Below are 21,506 nucleotides of genomic sequence, written 5' to 3' on the forward strand. Positions count from 1 at the left end.
CTAAGTGAAGGATGGGCAATAAGTTGTTAATAGGGAGTTTTTATAGGGGGTATTTGTGATTAGATTTCAAAATGGGGATAATATTGAATAAATTAACTGCGCCGGGGGCAAAGCCGCCAATTTCCCTTATATATTTCGGTCGCGGAGAACTCCATCGGAAGTCTTTTAGCCCAAGACAACAATGAGAAGAAAGAGCAAGCGGTAGACTACCTTTGCTGTGTTAGATATATGCCCTAGAAGCCAACATAAAAATGAAATATTCTAAGGATATAATATAATTAATATATAGTCAAAGGGGCATGAATGTTTCTCTAAGATATATAATATACTTAAAGTAACATGTCCATGGATAAAAATATGAATGGAAAGCAGTCTAAAGAAGTTAGATTCACGAGACCTTTCCATCATAGTAATATCAAATCCGAAACTGTTTCTAGTCATAGAATCACCAATTAGACAATGGTAATCCGCAAAAACTGGTACACACTATGTCTGCTCAATTGGGAGGATGACTAGTCTCAAGTCATTAGTGTAGAGACACTAAGACAGGTATGTAGGTGCTCTATAGAGATGGAGTTCACTAAACGCGATCAACTCAAGAATTCGTGCATGGAAGTCTTACTCACAAGTGTCAAACAAAGAATTCTAAGTTATGATAATGCAAATTAGTCCTTACACTTGAGACATCGCACCTGTCTTGTGTATGGGTTGTTTGTCTTTGAGAGCACCATATAGTCGTATGAAAAGGATGTGACTTAAAGGTGTTCATCAAGATACTCAGCATATGCATAGAGGCATGTGAATGTACAACAAGGAATCTCTACTATTCGTAAGAAGGACCATATAAGGACTAATTATAATTAGCCTTCGCCAATAGGGTAGTAGCTCCTCAGCTTTCCTGTTTCTCTTTTTTGATTTTGTTTGTTTGTTTTTCAGTATTGACGTGGCTGTTTAGATGTTCATGTAACAGGTCCCTTGCTCTTTGTGATTTGTATTCTCTGTCAAAAGCGGTGCTGCTACTGTGTCGTTCACTCTGCTACTTTTGTTTTTTTTTAATGTAAGGGTTAATTTCAATTTGGTACCCTGAAGTTGTACCCTTAGTGAAGAATCCCAAGCACACGAGGAAATTTTTGCTCTTTAACTGTGACGAAGCAGAGAGATAAAGATTTAGTCCATAAGTTCTCCACCTCTAGTTGGCTTCTGAGGTTGTCTATACACTTAAATATTACAAACTGACACAACACATTACTAGTGAAGGGAAAAAAGAAAAGAAAATGAGAACGAGTACACTGCAAGAAAATGTCCAAACAAAAGTCCACCATGATAAAAGGACTAAATGGTAAGATTATTTCGAATCCACTATTTCTTAATTCCACACATCCATTTACTTTTCCACAATGAGTTTTGCTCTTGCATGGCCTTCGTTTATTTGGAACTGCTCCCCGATGCCAAAATGAGCCATCAATAACCAAACAAAAGTGACAAGTTCTCCACCTTTACCCAGCAATTGGGCATGGTTATTTGCTCTACAATGACTTGCACTATATGAGAGCAATTCCACCCACACTTTACTGATGAGTTCCCATTTATTTTCCTCCATTTTGGCCAACTCTTTGGCCAGAATACATGCGTCAAACAATACGGACTTGCTCCTGTCCCCTTTGACATCAATAGGTTGAACGTCTGTATTTACGTCAAGGAGCCCTTTACAGACCTCTACTTTTTCTTCCACCCCTGATTCCAGTTCACTTCTGCTAAAGAATTTCTTTGCTTCTGCACAAGTGTCGCGGAATCTTGTTTGTCCAATTCCTGCTACAGAAGACATCATAGTAGGCTGCATCACTAAGAGATACAACATATAATCAGACAGAGTCTTACTAAATCCACGGTGACTATCATCACGGTGACTACCATCACCAACAACATTGTTCGTCTCATAACACAAGTCAGTAGCAATGTGCCACAATAGAATGCTCTGGTCATACTCAACATCAATAACATAAGATAGTAACTTAGTGATCACCTTATGTTTAACCTTATCACCATCCTGGTCAACCAAATTACTATCCTGCACAACCCAATCTCTGTCCTCGAGAACCCAATCGCCTCGTGCTGAACCTATTTTCTTGGCAGTTTCAGGATCATCTGCAAGCAAGGACTTTCCCTTTAACTCTTCAAAGATGAAATTCCATAACTCTGCAGTGAGTGGCTTGCTGGACCTATATTTGATCTTATCGCGATGATCCTTGAGGCCAAAATATTCAAGGAATTTGATGTGGAAACTGCCACAGCGGTCAAAAATTGTTGGGGAGACTTTTTCACGTTCCTTGAGGGAAAAGTCTATCAAGTTGAACATAGAGACAGATTCATACCACCTCCGAAATAGGATTTTCCTAGTCCACATCAAACACCTGGTTATTTTTGTACTGTTTTCTTGGCCGCCATTTGTTGTTTCTGTAGACAAGGATGATCTCTTCAAATTGAGGTACTTTTCAAAAATATTACTGGCTATAAAACATTTCCGCCAAGACTTATTTAAAGCAGCAACAGTCCAATCAGAGAATATAAGCATGAAAACAGCTATTAGATCCAGGCCTATGGCACCAAAAAGCAAGGTATATGTGATTCCAACATCAAATGAATGTAAACCTTCTTTCTCCAATTTATAGAAGAAAACAAGGGCTACGACAATTGCACTGAAGGAAATCGCCCGGAGAATGTATCCTAGCTTAGAATGCACCACAACAGCCTTGGTGAAGAGAGCTTCATACAAAAAGTTGAGCTCGACCGCGATTAATTTAAAAGCTTCTACTGGCTTTCTGTCATGGAAAAAATCACGGCTCTCTTGGCGTTCTTGAAAGCTGAAAATGAGATCGACAATTAGACCCTTGAAGATTTGAAAGAAGTGATGAGCGTGTCTCACAACTGCCATATCACTCTCCAGCTCGTTTTCTTCAATCACGTAAGTCTTGGTCCTGTATTCTTTGCTGCGTTCTGCTGTGAGTTCAATGTGAGTTGGAAGTTCAGCCTCTTTTTTTGAGGAGTATTCTTCCATGAGCTTCGCATAATTCGGACCAGGGTCAGGTTTTTTAACCATGGCTTCCTTGAAATTGTCCAAGCTTGCACCATACAAACCTCGTGTTCGTTCAGCATACTTGATGATTCCAGCAAGGAAGAGCAGGCATGTTGGGAGCCATAGCTTGTTTATGGGTAATGATTCCCCGAAAACATAAACCGTAGCTATGACCTGGAATATGAGGCCAAGAAAGTGCCTTAGCCAGAGGGTGTTGTCTTCAAGGGCAAACGCAGTAATGGTGTCTGGACCGCCAAGGTGTAGCAAAAGAAAGGGAGCCCAAAATGCCAGAAGATCACGAGCATAGTCAGAGCCAGGATTGTTGCCTTGGCGGTTTGAGATTAATCCAACTGCAAAGTTAGCGGCCCAGTCAGCCAGCAAGTATGATGTCCAGACGATGAAGACTATCCATATGTTGGGCGTTCGCTTTCTGAAGGGTGCACAAAGAATTAAAATGGTCTGCAACGAGAGGCTGAAGAGAATAAAGAACCTGAGGTTCCACTTTTCCCATAACTTCTTGATGACTGTAGGAATGAGGTTAACCATATCCTCTATCTGGCTTCCTTTCCCTCACCTCTTCTCTTCTCTTCTCTCGGAAACCACTAGAAAGAGCAGAGTTAGTTCATACAAATTATGGCAATATTTGTACACATGCAAAATGTCAACTGAATTCCTATTTCATCAAACTTTTATTTATTTATTTATTTATATAAGTGATAGTATAAACTATTTTAAATTAATCTAATTTATAAGGCGATGAATTTAAACTCGAGCATAAGGGAGCATGCTCATTTTAATAACAATATGATAACGATATTTAGGACCTATTCCACAACCATTTCGTTTCAGTTTTTCAGTTTTTGTTTTTATTTTATTCACTGAGAAAACATATTTTATAACGGTTTTCGTTTTTTTGTGTATAAAAAACGAAAAACGTTACCTTCGTTTATTGGTCAAGAAATGGAGTAAAGTTACAAAAAAACCTTCTTTTCAATAACAGTGTGCCATTTACTGATATCTGGGTTCACAAAAAACCTCATTTAAACAAAACATCAAAATAAACTATTAAAACCTCTTCAAAAGTTCCAATCTTGTCCTCCTTTTTCGTTATAAAGAGAAGTGAGTGAGGCTCTTGAAGAACAAAAAGCAGAAAATGAAGATAAAGAAGAAGGATAGAGAAAAACCTGGTAGGTCGGAAAGTTGTGCAAAAGGTCAATGAGAGCCAGCTGCTTGATTGAGTTCCTGTAAAGTCTCAACTACTATAGGAGTCAACTGTAAAGTCACATTAAGCTTTGCCTTCACTGATCAAACTGAAATAATACCCGGGGAAGAAGCACGCGCATTACAATTTGCACAACATGGTTGATTGTTGGCGCCCCAGTCGAGCGTTTAAATGAGAGATAATTTTGAAATTCGAATTGGAAGACCCGAACAATATAGTCGTTGTATAATACCCCCTTGGATCTGGGAAGCCAGGCAGGGATATAGACTGCCCACTGTACTAGCACAATAAACAAAGACTTCGCCAATTATTTTTATTTTTTTTAAGCCAAGTAAACTGTTTGCACGTGTTCCTTTCCTTAGTTGACTGACTAAATATTGGTATCCGACAATTGTCTTTCGACACACAATATTAAAATGAAAAACACACTACTGTGCAGGGCCGATATGGGCCCATGCCAAATTTAACTTATGTGCATTTTTGTTGTATTTTTTTTTTTTACAACTTCATTTATATACTAACAAGATTTATTATTTTTGAAAAAAAATCAATAAATTTAATTAAAATACATTTTTAAATAGAATACAGCTAGATTATTGTTTAGGTTTTAAAAATTGAAACTTAAAAAATAAAATCATAATTTTATATATAAAGAAAACATTAATTTTTAATATATATTATTAGAGAAAAAAAAAGGACTTGAATTTAAGATATAAATATCAGTCCTGATCTCTTGGGCCACAGGAGTCCAAGAGATTGTGGTCACTCACCATTGGATATTAATCCAATGGTTAAAAAAAAGTTTCTTAAAAGGAGTGCAAGAGTGAGTGAACCGTTGAATTTACATCTAACGGTGAGTGACCACAATAGTCCAAGAGATCGGGACTGATATAAATATAATAATATTATGTATTATTTTTCTCTAACACAAATATAATTTAATAAATGGACTTTAAACAGACCAGTCCATTGGGTTTAGATCGACATGGCCCACGAGTAATCACGGGCTGGCTCGATTCATTGGGCCTACTACCTCGTCTCGGCGCCTAAAGATACGGATTGTACCATGTCGAGTCTTACTTAATTGGACCGTGCTCATGTCATGCTTAAGCCAGCTCGATCCATTTGACACTGCTAGTGGGTGGTCGTGGAAGGAAGAGAGACTGAGAGAAGGGTCAGATCTCAGTTTCAATTTTGCCATTTATTTTTTCATTTTCCACTTTTTATAATATTTTATTTTATTAAGTTGTTATCAGAAATTGAGATATTAGTGTCTAAATTGATGATTTTACCCTCAAATAGACACCAATATTGATGGAGTTTGATGGGGGGGACTAATTTGACACGAAAGATTGACTTTGAGGACCATTTGAGTGAATAAATTAGTCAAAGGACCAAAATAGAACTCAGGCATAAGTTGACGGACCATTTCGTTTATTTTAATCAACTTAATCCAAAGCTTAGTCTTTGATTGATTTCCTAAGGCTAAAATGTAGAAATGGTCCCTCAACTAAGACCCGACTTTACTTTTTGTCTCTTAACTCCAAAAATTGTTATGGTTGGCCTTTAATTTGATATCGCATTGCATCACTCGTCCTTTTCGTCAATTCTGTTAGTTTTTCCGTCCCTCAACTAAATTCTGTTACTTTTCATCCCGCAACTCCAAAAATTGTTATGGTCATCCTTTCCACGATATCTAATTGAAGGACAACCATAACCACAATCAACAATCTGATCAACCACCACAAGCCCTAGCCCTAAGCTTCCCTCTCTCTTTCTTATGTCTACCTCATTAGAAACTTGCTGGAATCAGAAATGCGGCGCAAATCGACACCAAACCATCAAAATATTGCAGAATAAGAGTGAGCACCGGAGCTTCTGGCTCTTCGCCGAGCAAGACGAAAGAGCTCGATCAGAGACGAAATTGAAGAAGAAGATGTGCAAAAGAGGTGCGGCGATGGAGGTGAAGTGAAGAGAGAGCAAGGAGCTGTTCTTGGAGGAATGGGAGAGAATCTTGAAGAAAAAAGCTAGGGTTTCTCGCATATCTAGGACGTAGATTCCATTGGTGTTGTGTGATAGAGTGTATTAGGGTGTACCAGGGGTATTTTTGGTAGTTAAATAGGGTGTATTTGGATCATAGGATGTACTAAGTTAATTTTAGGGTTCATTTAACAACACCCTAAAATAAATATAAATTGTATAGTAGCTAACATGTCATGTTATGGGACGTTAGTTTATTACAACGGCAAAGATGAAGTGAAATGCGGGAAAATGTATAATTTCTAAATGAAGAGGCTCAGGATCCGATGGGGTCCTCCTTCTGAAAGTTCAGAGAACTTGAACGCACTAAAATCTTAGAAGAAATGAGCAGCGAATGCTAGAAAACTACTTCATGCAAATCCAGGCCAACAAATATCATGAACTTGAAACAAAGATAGAAAGCGCAGATTTAGACTCAAACTGAATTCAGAAGGACCCCATGAGACTCAAGCATGCACTAACCCAGAAGGCAAAGACCCATTTATTTAGTCAACAACAAAGTCTTTACTGATCAAGAAGAGAAAGTTCAAGAGACAGACCTGGGAAAGAGTTTATGCCCATCAAATTCACAGCACCATCCTTCTTTCCAACACAATTTTAGAGGACAACACCCAAATTTCCCGGGAAAATTAGCAATCAACTCACCACGGAGACGTTTCAAAAATGGAAAAGAAATTTGAAAAGTAGGACAAAAGGAATTTATTTTCTCCTTTTTCTCTTCTTTTCTTCTTTTGGGTAATTTAATAAAGTTGCAATCTGAAAAATAAATTACCTTAAGTTTGTTGTCTCCAAATGGAGAGTCTCTCCCCGAAGTCCCAAGTCTTGACCTTTTCCTTGAAGGGTTTTTCTGAGTAACATTTTCACAGAAGTAAAATGGAGAAATTTTCTTCATGTTACAAAACATGTTTTGAGTTATAAAAAAAAAAGTGAAAAAAAAAATGGTTATGAAACGGACCCTAAGTGAGTCAAAGGAGCATAGGGGGTTTTGGGGGGTTAAAGAAAATGGATGCATCATTGGCCCTAAGTAACTTCAAAACCTTTTTCTTCTATTTAACTTAATTAGAAGAAACTATGAACATGTATATAGGATAAAGTTTATACAAAACATTAAACTGCTCAGAGAAATGATGGCCAAAGTTGAACCTATAGGCTATACATACCCAGAATCATACCAAGTTGATACTCCAATTTACGTACAAAACCCCGGCTGCACCTTCTGCTGCTTGTGACTTCTACGACAAGCATTCCTACTATGACTTAATGAAAAACTATAAAACTTGATTATGGTTTTCCAGTTTGTTCCACAAGTAAAATGCTCTCCTGATGATTGGATCAGCTGAAAATCCTTCCGCATATGCACTTATAGCCGTTAAGAGGCTAGTGAATTTCTCCCCATTGTCCTGTAACCATCCAAAATTCTGAATCAGTACTCATGAACAAGTACAAACATGAATTGTTTTTTCGTGTCAGTCGTCAGAAGATTTCACTTGTATGCTAAACGCACGTATTCATGTTTAGATCAGTTAAGCAGGAGATGAAATAAAACCAGTTTGTATTTTTATATAAAATTTGAACATTGATAAGTTTAGTGGTTTCTGGAAGCTTTTAATAATTCAAGCAACATCTAAGGATATCTTAAAATTTGAAGAGAACTAAGTAGAGTTTAGATGTTTTAGTTCTTCCTCCATGCAGATATTAGGCAACACTAAACCACAAATTAAGTGTGGTCTATTAATTTACTATTTGAAATCAAACAAGAAAAGTGATGCATTCAGATAACTTGCTTTATGGGCTTGTATTAACTGTACTCCAAAATTTTAGTTTGAAAAAGAAGATAACTTAGTATAATTAAAATTGCACAAACCTCAGGTTTTTGAAATGCCAGATCTTTTGCGGTGAAAGGTACCATGTAGAATGGAAGATCAGAACGTAATAGTGCCTGTCATTATATAAAGCAATTAGATATCAAAACAATATTAAGTTGTTAGACAGTACTAGTCATATGAATGAAAATGACATTAAATAGATGGTTACTCGAACCGGAAAAAAAGTCAATCTGCACAAACAATCTTGTGAAGATGAAACTTGAAGATTAATATATGTGGCTGAGATTGGTCACGTATGGATTTAAGCTTTGGAAGGAAGCTACAACTTGAATTGGTTCAACAAAAACACATAAACATGCTTTTTTCCAAGCCAAGCTTGAGCAGTTCATGAGCAGCTTGTTTGCAGCCCCATAAGGATGTTTTACAAGGGTGGGGACATCAGTCAATTCCTCACAAAAACGAATGTACTCTAAGGTGATTATAGCAGATTCCAAATTTACAATGCATTCTTCTTTTCTTCTGATTTATCAGAAAAAAAAAATCACTTTCTAACACTTCATTTTTAAGATATATACGTGCTTAAAATATATATGAAAGAAAAAAAGTCTTTTTTTTAAAATAAAGATAAATACATTATTTAAATGGGAAACCCCCATCCCCCATCACTATCCCGGCCCTACAAAGAAACCCAAAACACAAAAAAAAGAAGAAAAAAAAAAAAGAAGAAAGAAAGCTGGAACAGAAAAGTACATAAAGCGAATGTTGATATGATTACCAAGTTCTTGCTCAAGAGAGCCTGATCAGCACTTGTTATCAAGATCTACAAGGAAAAACCGGGCATAGCATTGTCAGTTAGCCATGATAAGTTCTGAACACTTATGAATTAGTTTGCTGGTAATGTCTTTCCATGACATTTAAGGCAGAGGAGGACAACCAATATGTTTCTAATATTGTATTCAGTAATCCAAGAAAGCTTTTCTATGCACATGAAAAACAAACTGAAGCATTAGAACTTCATAACCTAGTCTTTTGTGACATAACATTTGAATTTAGTGAATCCAACTTGAGGAGGATCCACACAAATTTCTTATGTATACTGATGGACCAAATTAAAGAAAAAAACCAGCAGGGATCAGATGTTCTCCTTTTTATTTTTTTTGAAACCCAGAACTCCACTTTGTCAACTTTGCTGACTCAGCTTCCAAACTAGGGCCCACCGCCGAACCCTACAATCTTTGGGGGCAGGAAACACTAGCAAATTGCTAGATAGGTACCTTGATGAGAGTCGAACCCCTGACCACAAGCCAGGGCCCAACTAGAGTCCCAACCACTGGACTAACAACTCATTGGTGGATCGGATGGTCTCCATTAATCCAGATAATATCCACAAAAACTCGAATCAGGTCAGGGTGCAACAGAGTCGAGTGAGAATTAAAATTTAGTTGTTTCCAGAATTAAAATACAATCTCATTCAAATTATTTGTACTCAGATCATGCTGATCCATGCTTCACCCATAGTAATTAAAACCCCTCTAGAATACTTCAAACTCTGATTGATGGTCCCAACAGAGTCAACCAATCAGAAATAATCTCGTGGCTTAGTTCACCCCTGCTTATCCCCCTAAAATTATACTAGCTTTTCTTTTTTGATCAGAAAGTTGATATATGAATGAAATGTTATTGTACCAAGCATTTTGAGTATTCATGAGATTGTTAATTAGTCATTAGCATTAAATTACTATGGCATTACCTTTCTTATTCGTTCTTCTTCAACTTGATCAACACAGTGCAATAGATTCTCCAGTGTGCCTGTCCGCAGAATTGAGATTAATTATTAGCATATTTAGCATTACTGTCCCTGTATCAAGGAATTAACTGGGGAAAAGTATCAAGTATATAAAAAGACATGTAAACTTAGGTGACCAAAGAAGAAAATTGTGTATATAGAAAGACCTGTAAACAATTAAGTATATTAAAGGACATCTGTATAGTGCTTTGATGGAAATACCAAGCTTTCCATTCTTCCCCCATACTTTCTTGGTGATTATATAGACTATAAACATCGTAAAAATTTAGCTTTACTTCAGTTAGCAAGAGGGCTGCACATTAATAGAATGGTAAACATTCTTTGAATCCTAGGTAGATACAGCCTAGCAACACATTAAGTGATGAGTTGCACATGAAAGTAAAAGGATGGCATATTGACGCACCAAATTTAGTGATGAGTTGCACAGCATGAACGTTTCCGATTCCATCAACTCCTGCAATTATAACAACCAAGTTTTGAGAGATAAACTATAATGCTCATTTTCCTCTCAGAAATATAAAGGAGAAATATGGTTAAGAGTTCCAGAATCCTTTTCCAAGCTGAATTTAATGTTATTACAAGCCATTGTCATTCATTAGAGCTCCATTTGTCCCCCAAATGAAAGTAGATTTTTCTCTCAAGTCATCAGCATGATCCCAAGAGAATTTATTAAGATATCTAGGACCTTCATTCAAAACGAACTTAATTACAATATTCTTAAATAAATGCTCTTACATTTCCATTTTTAATATGGAAGAAACACATGCATGGTTGGCAGTGCCAATTTCCCCAGGATGAACGCTGTTCTCATATAAAAATATTGTCATCAGGATGATGACTGGCATTTCAAGGTATAGAAAAATTTCACTGGATCTCATCTCATGCATTGGAATCCATAAAATAAACAGTGAATATCATGATATTACTATTCATCATTTTTCAATACTAGACATTAATGCTTTATGCATCTTCTTCCACTAAATAAGGAAAAATGAATTATATTTGTCTTCCTTTTTCATTTGAATTTTCACAAAATGAAAAGCAAATAACCTGGAATATTATCGCATTTGTCACCAACAAGTGAGATCACATCAACAAACTGAGAAGGTTGAAGGCTTCCATATTTTTTGGCAAATTCTTCCATGCCAAATGAAACCATACTGAGAAAACAATAAACATTTATCAGAGTCCAAACTCTACTAAGCCGAATAATAAATACAAAATAAAACAATCAAAATAAATGAAAATTATGCCTACAAAGTTTCACCCTCATTTTTTAAAAAAAAAGTAAGAAATGCAAATGTAGAACACAAGGGACAAGGTGTACCCTGGAGTTCACCCAACTAAAGAAACAACAAAACAAAAACGAAAGGGAACAAAATTAATTAACAGAAACCCCCGGTGAGAATAAATAGCCTGAAAGGAACAATCCTTTAAAGCCCACAAGGAGGCCCAGAAACAAATTATGTCCAATGAAAAATCTACATCCTCCCCTTTAGCAACTTCAGAATCCTCCTTTTTTCTTTTTTTTTCTTTTTTTCCCATCCAAAGAATCCAAAATATTTCCAGGCACATCTACCTAGCACGAAGCCCCGTTTCCTCACTCTGAAAAACTTAGGCTTCTCAAACAGTAATGCAGCACAGTATGCCAAGTTGATAACTCAACTTGGTCTCCTAAATAGCCTTGTCAATAAAGCATAAACAACTGTTCAATGGAGAATTAAATGATTCAAACAATTAATCCACATTACACGAGAGGTACCGATAAGGTTCCTCTGCACCATGTCACAGGCATTCAACTTCTCATGAGCAATAACCCAAGCTAGAACCCGAACCTTAGGTGGAGAATCATCAATTACTTTCCGAGAATAGGCCTTGCAAAAAAAGAAACTCCTGATGAACACAGCACCCAGATTCTCTTATCCTACAAAGATGGCACCAACAAGACATTTTCTAGAAACAGAATGTAACCCATACACCTCTCCCATTTCACTATACAGACACCTTAGGTTTCCAAGGCTCACGATCTAATCACTTTCTCTCCTCTATACTTCAAGGTTCATAGGTATTCCAAGACGTGCAATAAAAATTCTTCATAATCAATACCAGCAAATCAAGGTGTATGGTTATATAGAGCTGCAATTAAAATGTAATGCAATTGGGTTTATAAATAAGAAGCATGATGAGAAGGATATCATTTTGAACCATTTTGTTATTACAACTTTATTCAGGTGCAAAAAGATGCATCAATGGAAGGAATAACAGATCAGTAGAGATGCTATATGTTAAACAATATTGAATGAACATCATAAATGTTTTTTGAATAAAATGAACATCATAAATTAAATACAATCAAACAGGTTAGAGTATAAACTATGAAGTAAAGGGTTACTTACTCGAAGCCACGTGGAGCAATTCGTAAAAGACGTAATGAAGGAGATAGGATCTGGAAAAAGTCTTTGTCTGGGGAGACAACCCGTACCTGTCAAAAAGTAAGTGCAATAAAAAAAAGTAACTGAGAAGAATTAAAGAATTCATACAATCCTTTTAACGTTTTATACTATTATCCCAGTATGTGAATTATCAAAAACTAAACATAATCCCACTACGCCATTTATTGTTCAAAAGTAGTCTTAATAAATATAACTCAGAATTTAACCTTGTACCCAGTATCAACACTCCTAACAGCCAATGTTCCAATCACATCATCAGCTTCCACACCTGGCACCTGCCTTCGAGCAGCTCACAATCAATCACCACATACCAACTGGGTTAACTAGTCATACAAAGCTGTGATGTAGAGCTATTACCTCAATCACCTTAATGGACATAGCCTTAATGGAGGCTTTCAAGTATTGAAGGCCTTGGACAATGGTATCAGGTGTAGGGGGGCGATTGCTCTTGTAGGCAGGGTATAAAGTATGACGAAAATTCAGGCCTTCAGATAAATAAAGATCATATTACAACACGACCCTCGTGAAAAAGAACCACATATAATGGATCATATCTCTTAGCCAGCACATAGTTTTAAAACTTTTAAATTTTATAGCAAACAATTACTAAGTTCAGTAATTACCCAACTCTAAGCAGTATCATGGGAAAAAGGAAAGAAAAATAATTGATTCATGCTGGGCAGAGAAGGGGGAAAAGAAAGAAGGAAAACGAGGATGTCAGAATATATGCTAAACTCAAAAACTTCACATTATAAGGTGTAAATTAATTTAAACTCAAGGCACAGGAAAGATAAATGGAGAAAGGAGGAAAACAAAGGGTAAGACTATGATAAAGAAGCATCTGAGATATGTATATACATAATATCATAAGATGCCACTCTAAACAGAGATGAACGGCACAGAAGGGTAATTAAAAGTAAAGGAAGGTAGTTGGGGCATCGAACCTCAGTACAAATTCAATTTATTTAATCTCGTCTGAAATGTGATCAAGAAAGAGCTAAAATAAGCCCTAAACAAAATATTTTTTCTAGACCAATTTAAAAAGAAATTAAAAAACAAACAAACAAACAGAGAAAATTATGTCTCTGATTTTACAGATACAGTAGCCAGTAGTAAATTCCAAATTCAATATTCAACATCCCCATAAGTGAAAAGGGTGAGAAAGGGCCAGAGAGAGATAGAGAGAGATCAGACAGATATGTTACATGTACATGTCTAGAATGTACAAGGTAACTGAGAAAATCATGTCTCAATTCACCATCTACAGTACCAAACACATCGTTTCATCACCATATGGGAAAAAAACGGAAAATAAGTGACATTCAATAGAGTCAAAACTGTTACATAGAAGTTACATTCAGTTGAAAACAAGATTGACCATCCTTACTTATAAACTTGAGAGTAAGAAACCTATCTTCCACACATGTTCCAACCAGAAACTAGCTCCACCAATGACAATGAGTGAAAACAAAAACAAGGAACATGAAACCTACTTACTCTCCTCGTTGACATGGGAGACGACCTAATGTAGAGTTAGCACTAAAAGAATAACACCCCACATTTCTCAAAGAGAAACTTCAAGAGCCTAGGCACATCTTCTCTAAAAGGACCTTCAATATTCAACGGAATGAAAAGAGAAGGCTGAAACTTTTTGTAAATTTAAGTCATCACTATTGTGTTTCAGCTCATCAAAATACCGAAGAGATATCCACTTAGGATTCAAGGAGTAAATCAGTTCTGGGTAAGGCGGAATGGTGCACACAAGATTTCTTACTAGAATTAGGAAATCAGTTCTGGGCCTGTTTAATGAACCCAAAACTTGAAAACTCGTACAACATTCAGATATTTGTAGATGCTTATAGATATTATTAAGTAACTGACTCTTGCAAAATTCTATATCAAGTGTAACAGAATTTTGCTAATAGGAGGCTAATAAAATCCAATGACGAAAATATCGGCCGATACACCGATATTATCAGCCAATACGTGCAGGAGTAGGTAACGCGTTCTAACAGAATAATAGTAACAGAAAATTAAAATATTTGCAATCAGAAAGCAACAACTGGTATAAAAAATTCCAAGGAGACTTTAAAATATATATATATATAAATTTCATATTCATGTTGGCACATAGGAGGTAACTTGGGGTCGTCATATAACAAGGTACTTGATGACTACATTAGTTCTGTCTTATCATTTAGGTAAACTCCACACATCTAACATATTATATAGATTTACAGGATACAGGGTCCTGTAATTAATTCTGCATAAACCTCAAAAGGCTTTCCTGGTACGTTTCCTACCAACAAACCACCATGAATTACTTTTTCGGATTTGCTTACATTCTCAACTCCAACACACAAACTGAGAAAAATTAATAAATAAATTAAACATACCTTTTCCTTTAACATTTTCTTTGGATGAAATACAAGTTTGACCAAATGAAACTCCTGAAAAGAGAAGGTTTGTCTTATCAAAATGGGGCTTGGAAATATATTTATACGTAGCAAAGCAGCTTGTAACTCATAATTAGCCAGTGACTGGGAAGAAAGGTATGAGACTAGTTAACAGTGTTCAACATCTTAACACTCAGATAATACCAAAAATAAGTTAATTCTAGAAGCATATGCAACAAATATTATATGAGCACAACTTCTAACTTCTGAACACAAACCACTACTGGACAATTTTGAAAAGAATAATCTCATTTTAATGCACAATATTGAATGAGCACCTCTGGCTCCGTATCCTCTAACCACCTAAAAAAATAGGGAACAAAGTACTTTTTGCAGATTCTTATCTAAATCTATCATTCAAATAGAGATTTCACTTGCCAGAAATGCATAATATATGTTCAACTAATCTACCTACTTATTGATGTAATGAGAGAAAATATACATAAAAACCATGAGACATTACACATCCTCAGAAGTAAGATCCTCCGGGAATATAAAGTGCTACTTTAGCATAATGCTCTTGAAGCTTATCCAGGAGTTAAAGTTAATTACATGATAGCCCAGGTATGCAGTAGGCATTATAATTGAAACATAAAATGCACCTAAGCGCAATCTAGCACGAATATGCTGCCTAGAAGGAACACCTTCTACATTCAAACCTTATTATCACTAATCATTCTACTAGATTCTTGAGACAATTTTGCAAGTACTTCGAACACCCTGTTCAAATAAACCTATGCGATAAAAATCATAGATCTTTGCTAATAATAACTGGCAGGACCAAAAGTCTTTACCAACATTGCATGATGTATACAAAGTATACTCAGATATCAGTGCAAATATTTGTGAGCATGAGAGATGGAGAGCTAATGAGAAGAACGTGTAAGTGAAAGGAACATTGGGAAAAACAAGAAGAAAAAATTATTAAATAAACAGAGTAAGAACTGGGGAAATCACCAGAGTAAATATATGGAAATAACTCCATCTGTAAAGTGGTTGGAGTGGGTTATTTTTGAAATTTGACCACTTATCTACCATCAAAATAATAAGGAAAAAACCATTATATGTAAAGCTGCAGATAGTCGCTAAACGTTCATATATTGAAAAATAGGCATCTAGACTTAAAGGGGCTCCTATGGTTGAAGTTGCAGTTCATTCTGAGGATATTTGAAATGCAATGATTGTGTAAGTTAATAAATTTGACTTCCTCGTCCACCTTGTCATTTACAACTCCTAGCAGTAAGTGGCTAGTTCATTTCTCTCTAATTCTTCATTTCCCTCATCACCATTAGCTACTTTTGTCTACAGATAAATTATAGTATTTCCATGAAAAGATTTGAAAAATCAAGAAAAGTGGAACCAAGGAAAAAAGAAACCTCACGCAAACAAAGTGGCCCATTTGAGGGGGGAAATCCACTAGATTTATTGTAATTATGTTTTCATAAAGATCTGAGCAGTGGCATGTCCTGTGAAACCGCTGTCTGTACAACCTAAGTAACCTTAGGAGGCATATGAATAGGTAATCAATTGTTAAATAACTTGCTGCTGGATCTTGTTCTTTAATGTAACCAACGGCAATAGACTAAACTAGCAAATATTAGGAAACTTAGACACACAAGAGTTATACTGGTTCGGCAGAACTTTTGCCTACGTCCAGTTGTGATTTCTCTAGGTAGAGAAATCACCGCTCCTTTGATTAATAATAGAGATTACAGAACTTTTGCAAACCCTAGAACTAATCTCAAAACTCTTGGCTGTCTCTGGCTATTTTTCCTCTCTCTTGAAATAAGCCTTGCCACACCCTATTTATAGATATAGAGTTGGCTTACATGTCCTAAGGCTGATTGAATTCCTATTCCTAAGTGGATTAGGAAATTACACTTATCCAAAACCAAATAGGCTTCTAGAAATCCAAACCTGAATTGAATAAGGAAAACTGAAATTCTTTCCTAATCCCTCTAGGACAAGAATACCTCTTAATTTCCCTAAAGCAATCCTAAACCAACTAGGACATATTTGACGAGCCAAAATCCTAACAAATCTTACTTTTGAAGGAAACACCCTCCCCCACTTACGTATTGAGCACACTATATATGACTTCACTTGAAACTTCACTAGCACAACGTATACAGCATTCAAAAAATCTAAATGGTGATAAAAGGAAGAGCATTTAGTACAGTACACGTATATACAAACATTAAGCAAATCAAGTACAAAATGAAGTGGACAAAAAGTTGTAACCCACCATCATGGTCAAACACCACCTGCATAAAGGGATGAACAAAAGAAAAAAAAAATTTATAAGTAGTTTTGTCCAATTAAAAAGTAAAGACAATTTCAGAAATACTCAAGAGGAACCGAACCAAACAATACTGGCTGCATATGCTATTTATAAAATAACTATTTGGTAGAATCAGTATACGCATCTTATAGGATGATTGACATAAATTTGAAACCACATAAATGGAAACAACAATACACTAGTTGATGGAGAATGAAGAGAACCATAATTTGAGGGATTTGATTTGATTAAGGAATTTGGTTGACCATGGATTTGATTAGGTGATTTTAAATTGAGTTGATTTGGAATAGGGAGCAAATTAACTTGAACAAGAAGTTGATTAAAGGATTTGATTTGGTTATGATTTTCAGACTGGCCTGATGAACAGGCCATGTTATCACTCTTCGTCTTCGGGACACACTTGAATTATGAAATATTGGAATCCAATTGCCTCGCTATTAGTCTTCTCTCTTTCAGTACTCCCCCTCTTCTTCTCTTCTCTTTCTCTCCTTTCATTTGTCTCTCTTCTCTTTTCTCTATCAGTTTTGCATCACTAGTATTTTTAAGTTTCTCTAACCAAATGAATATAGACCAACCAAGAAGAAACACATTGCAATCCAACCCATTAAAAATAGTAATGAAAAAAACAAAACAAAACAAGAACATGCATGCTAGATATTATGAGTGAAATAGAATGATAATACAGATGTGATATACACGTACGTAACGGAAGAAATCATACCGCCACATGGGAAGGGGTAAACTTCAGCACATCAATTATCTGCAAGAAAATCAATAATAGAAAGACCTTTAGACCTAGCAATTACAAATGATAAATGAAAATGTTTCTACTATTGGTTTGGGTTCAAACCAGCCATAAAGACTTCTTAGAGCAAGCAGTGCAATCTTAAACAAGATATACACAGTTAACAGGAAGCAGATACCAGTGAAAAAGAGGTTGAAATAGGCAAATTATCAAAAAATTTGTGGCAAGCATAACAAGAAGATACCTAAGGGTTAATTGCATATAGTCTAACGTACACAAAAAGATACATAACAATAACACTTCCAACTCAGCGAAGTTACAACCTAAGAAAGCACTGGAGTGACATTATTTCCACAATGAAAAAAATGGACTACTATTTATTATTCTGCAAATCCGGATTCGGGGATCAAATTCAAAACATGAATAATGATAATTGAAATTTGATCACGCAATCTTAAATTCACACAAAAAGTAATGCAATTTGTGCGCTAAATCTATAATTTATCATCTATGAGAAATCACAACTTTCGCAAGCATATAATGCATATGAGAATGAGAATAACATAAGGTCTGTTATTAGAAGTACAAGCAATCGAAAAAAACCTTTTATATAAACATCACTTACAAGAGAAAGTGCTGAAAAGATGGTTAGCACCCAGTCTCCGTTTCCATCAGCATGTGACAGATGGCCATGGTGCAACTTTGCTACTCTCAATAAATAAACCGGTGGTTAGAGGTACTATACTATCAAATGAAAAGAAAAGAACATTAATGAAATTCAGATGAGCTAATTTTTGGATGCACTCTATGACTAAAAGTAACTTGTATCCTCTAGACACAAACTATCATACAAATGAAAACCTTACAAATGCAGTACCTCTTATAACCAATTCTGAAAAATAAAAAATAGAATTCCAAATACATATTGTCATAGATTGACCCTAATGCTTAAAGATGTATCTGCAAATTTGCAAATGGTAATAAAAAAAGGAAATTGGCAAATGCTTTTTGAAATTCTGGATGGAAACATCCTCTTGCTAATGACATTGTTAAGAATTCAACAGGGCAGCTTGTTGTGCAAGGTTCAAAATTTGCAGAAAACATCAGATTATAGAATTAACATAGTATATAAATATTGTGCATATAAGATTTTATAAATTCTGCCTCACACATGACTGAGAAAATCTTTAAATTTCGAATTTTCCAGTACTTTTAAATTATTTTCTGAAGTAAATACTGACTTCAGTAGATAGGAAATGACTAAAAAGGATTGGATATTGACTTTTCTAGAAAGAAAAAATTTGGCAGTAGATTGTACCTCATAAAGTGGCCTAGTTATTGGATTATCTTAGAAGGCGCAACAAGATTATACATTGGTGTTGAGGAATAATTGTGAGTTAGTCAACCAACTAACTGCTTGATTGTTTAGAACTAAGTTCTCTTGTCATTTCAGATTCCACATGCTATGTCAAAGATGGTAGTAGAAATGCTGGCACGTTTAAAGAACATTTGGGTAAATTGCACCCTAATGTCTTCCATTGAACATCTAGACCTCCAAAGTACCAAGCTTCGAAAAACTTGAAGCTTTCTAAATCTTAAATCACTTGTATCAGTGAACAATAAATAAATCCTAGCATTTCCAGTAACCAAAGTAGATGTGCTAAAAAGCTCATAAAAAGTAAAGCAGTGCATCTGTTTCAATGTAGACAATAGACAATACATTTGATTCCAATTCCAAAGTGAAGAAAATCACTTGACTTATAGCAAGAGAAGGAATGTATAGCCTACCTAAAAGTTTATAGTACGCCCTATAAATGATTGATGTGCCGTCGATGAGCATGACTCTACCATCTGAAAGGTTACTGTTCACTTTTTTTTCTTCATGCTTGACTGAACCTAGCGGCATATCTCCGCGTAGTACTCGCTCACTTTTAGAGTAAAATGCAGCATCCCCATTCTCATGAACAACTCCCGGTAAAGCCGAATTAAAACTACTGGATATGTTACAGTAGCCCTAAAAAAATATGGAAAGAAATCCAGTTAAAAATAAATAAAAAAATCTTATAACTACTCACAATGTAAGACTATGAATCAGCATGCACTGTGGAAATTCAAAACCTTGCCCAAGAACCAATTAGCATACATTCAAGCACACACATCACAAAATCCAACCTCACTTGTCATGCATCAAACTCACAGAAACCCTAAATTTCGTACTCAAAAGGGTTGTCTTCCATCGAATTGTCACATTAAATTAAAGCAACAAGAAGAACACCAGCTCAAACCTTTTCGAACACGAACTCGTCAAAGACAAACAGAGATTTAGCCAATACCTTTGGGGATTTAATTGGAGAAAAGCGGAGTGAATCGAGTTTCTTTGGACTCTGAATGCTTGAGAAGCTTCTGGCAAAGAATCTGAAGCTTCTCCGAAGGGAAAGGGAATGAATGTGAAGCAGCGATGAGTGAGAAGAGGCCATGAATTCATAGCACCATTTCACATTCACTCCAATGGCATTGGCCAAGACCTCGGAGGAGAGAGTGAGCACAAGGAGGAGAAGAAGGTCTCTCTCTTTCTATCTACAGCTATTAAGCCTAAAGCCTATTGCCCGCCCAAACGAACGGAATGAAACACGCCGCAAGCTTTAGTTGTAAATACGTATCTGGTTTGAGGGTATTATTGGTATTTTAAATTCGCTTGTTATTAGTGGGGAGTTTTTTTCAAAAATAGCCAAAATTTGCCTCTATTTTCATAAATGTCAGTTTTTTTATATAAAACTTTCAAAACTAGCCAAAAACTCACATAAAAAAACTCAAATGCCCTCAAAACTAAAACCCACATAAACCTAAAACGCAAACCCAATCAGATAAAAATTTGAGAATCTGTGAATGCACGTTTGAAGAACTATTGCAGCCCTAACTATGAGTGCAGTTCTTCCTATTCTCCATTTTACTTGCCTCTTTGTTCGATTACTTCTTTGTTTTTGGTTGAAATTGTCTTTTGATAGTTGTGCTTTATACTCTCTAGTATCACTAGAAAGTTGCACTCTTTAATCTCTCTAATTTTTATTTTATTAACATGTAATTTACATTCTAACAATTGGTTGGCTGACCTTTACTCTTGCAGCAGATTCACAAGGAGACAAACACACCCAAGTTACTTGCAGTAGGAGTCCTCATTGTAAAGCTTCAATTACTTTTCTTTCCCTTTTTTTTTTCAAAAAGAAGTAGTGCATGAGTTTGTTTCCTTATAATCTTTTTCTTCTTCCAGCAGTAGCATTGTCACATAACACACTTCCTTACAGAGAACATTACATGCATAAACAAACCAAAGAAAAAGTAGTAACGCCCTTTGTGTTCTTTTGTTTTCATTGCACCAATTTAGTTTTTTTGGCTTATGAACTACAATTTGTCTTTTTTTGTACTTTTTGTTTATTCTTCTTTCTTTGTATGACTCACTTCAATTTTTATTTATTTATTAGTTTATCACAACAAACTTCATTCAATCATTGTTAGTTTTTTTATTAACTTTTTTATACTTAGGTTTCAGGAAAATGTCCTAGTTTGACAATTTTAAATAACTAT

The 21,506-nt window shown here is 35.6% G+C and overlaps 2 protein-coding genes across 4 annotated transcripts; both read right to left on the reverse strand.

Moving 5' to 3' along the window:
- Positions 1-1,163: 1,163 nt before the first annotated feature.
- LOC110745541 (uncharacterized) lies at positions 1,164-4,649 on the reverse strand. Its single transcript, XM_088250011.1, has 2 exons — positions 4,258-4,649; positions 1,164-3,675 (listed from the first exon to the last, which is right to left on the reverse strand). Exon 2 carries the CDS (start codon positions 3,617-3,619, stop codon positions 1,385-1,387), a length of 2,235 nt encoding a protein of 744 aa, XP_088106137.1. The 5' UTR covers positions 3,620-3,675; positions 4,258-4,649; the 3' UTR covers positions 1,164-1,384.
- Positions 4,650-7,360: 2,711 nt separating this feature from the next.
- On the reverse strand, positions 7,361-20,552 carry LOC110745546 (5'-3' exonuclease family protein). 3 transcript variants are annotated; one of them, XM_088246802.1, is made up of 15 exons: positions 20,258-20,551; positions 19,713-19,938; positions 18,550-18,629; positions 17,901-17,939; positions 17,123-17,141; positions 14,818-14,871; positions 12,779-12,906; positions 12,628-12,696; positions 12,365-12,450; positions 11,019-11,128; positions 10,372-10,422; positions 9,912-9,970; positions 8,937-8,981; positions 8,200-8,274; positions 7,361-7,735 (listed from the first exon to the last, which is right to left on the reverse strand). In XM_088246802.1, the coding sequence occupies exons 1-15, from the start codon at positions 20,399-20,401 to the stop codon at positions 7,604-7,606; spliced, it is 1,317 nt and encodes a 438-aa protein (XP_088102928.1). In that variant the 5' UTR covers positions 20,402-20,551; the 3' UTR covers positions 7,361-7,603. The 3 variants fall into 3 exon arrangements, with proteins under 3 accessions (XP_088102928.1, XP_088102930.1, XP_088102929.1); XM_088246804.1 differs by lacking the exon at positions 14,818-14,871 and having other exon boundaries at positions 20,258-20,552; XM_088246803.1 differs by lacking the exon at positions 8,937-8,981 and having other exon boundaries at positions 20,258-20,552.
- Between the last annotated feature and the right edge of the window lie 954 nt (positions 20,553-21,506).

The sequence above is a fragment of the Prunus avium genome, chromosome 1 (genome assembly GCF_965620075.1).
Source record: "Prunus avium chromosome 1, drPruAviu1.hap1.1, whole genome shotgun sequence".
Taxonomy (NCBI): domain Eukaryota; kingdom Viridiplantae; phylum Streptophyta; class Magnoliopsida; order Rosales; family Rosaceae; genus Prunus; species Prunus avium.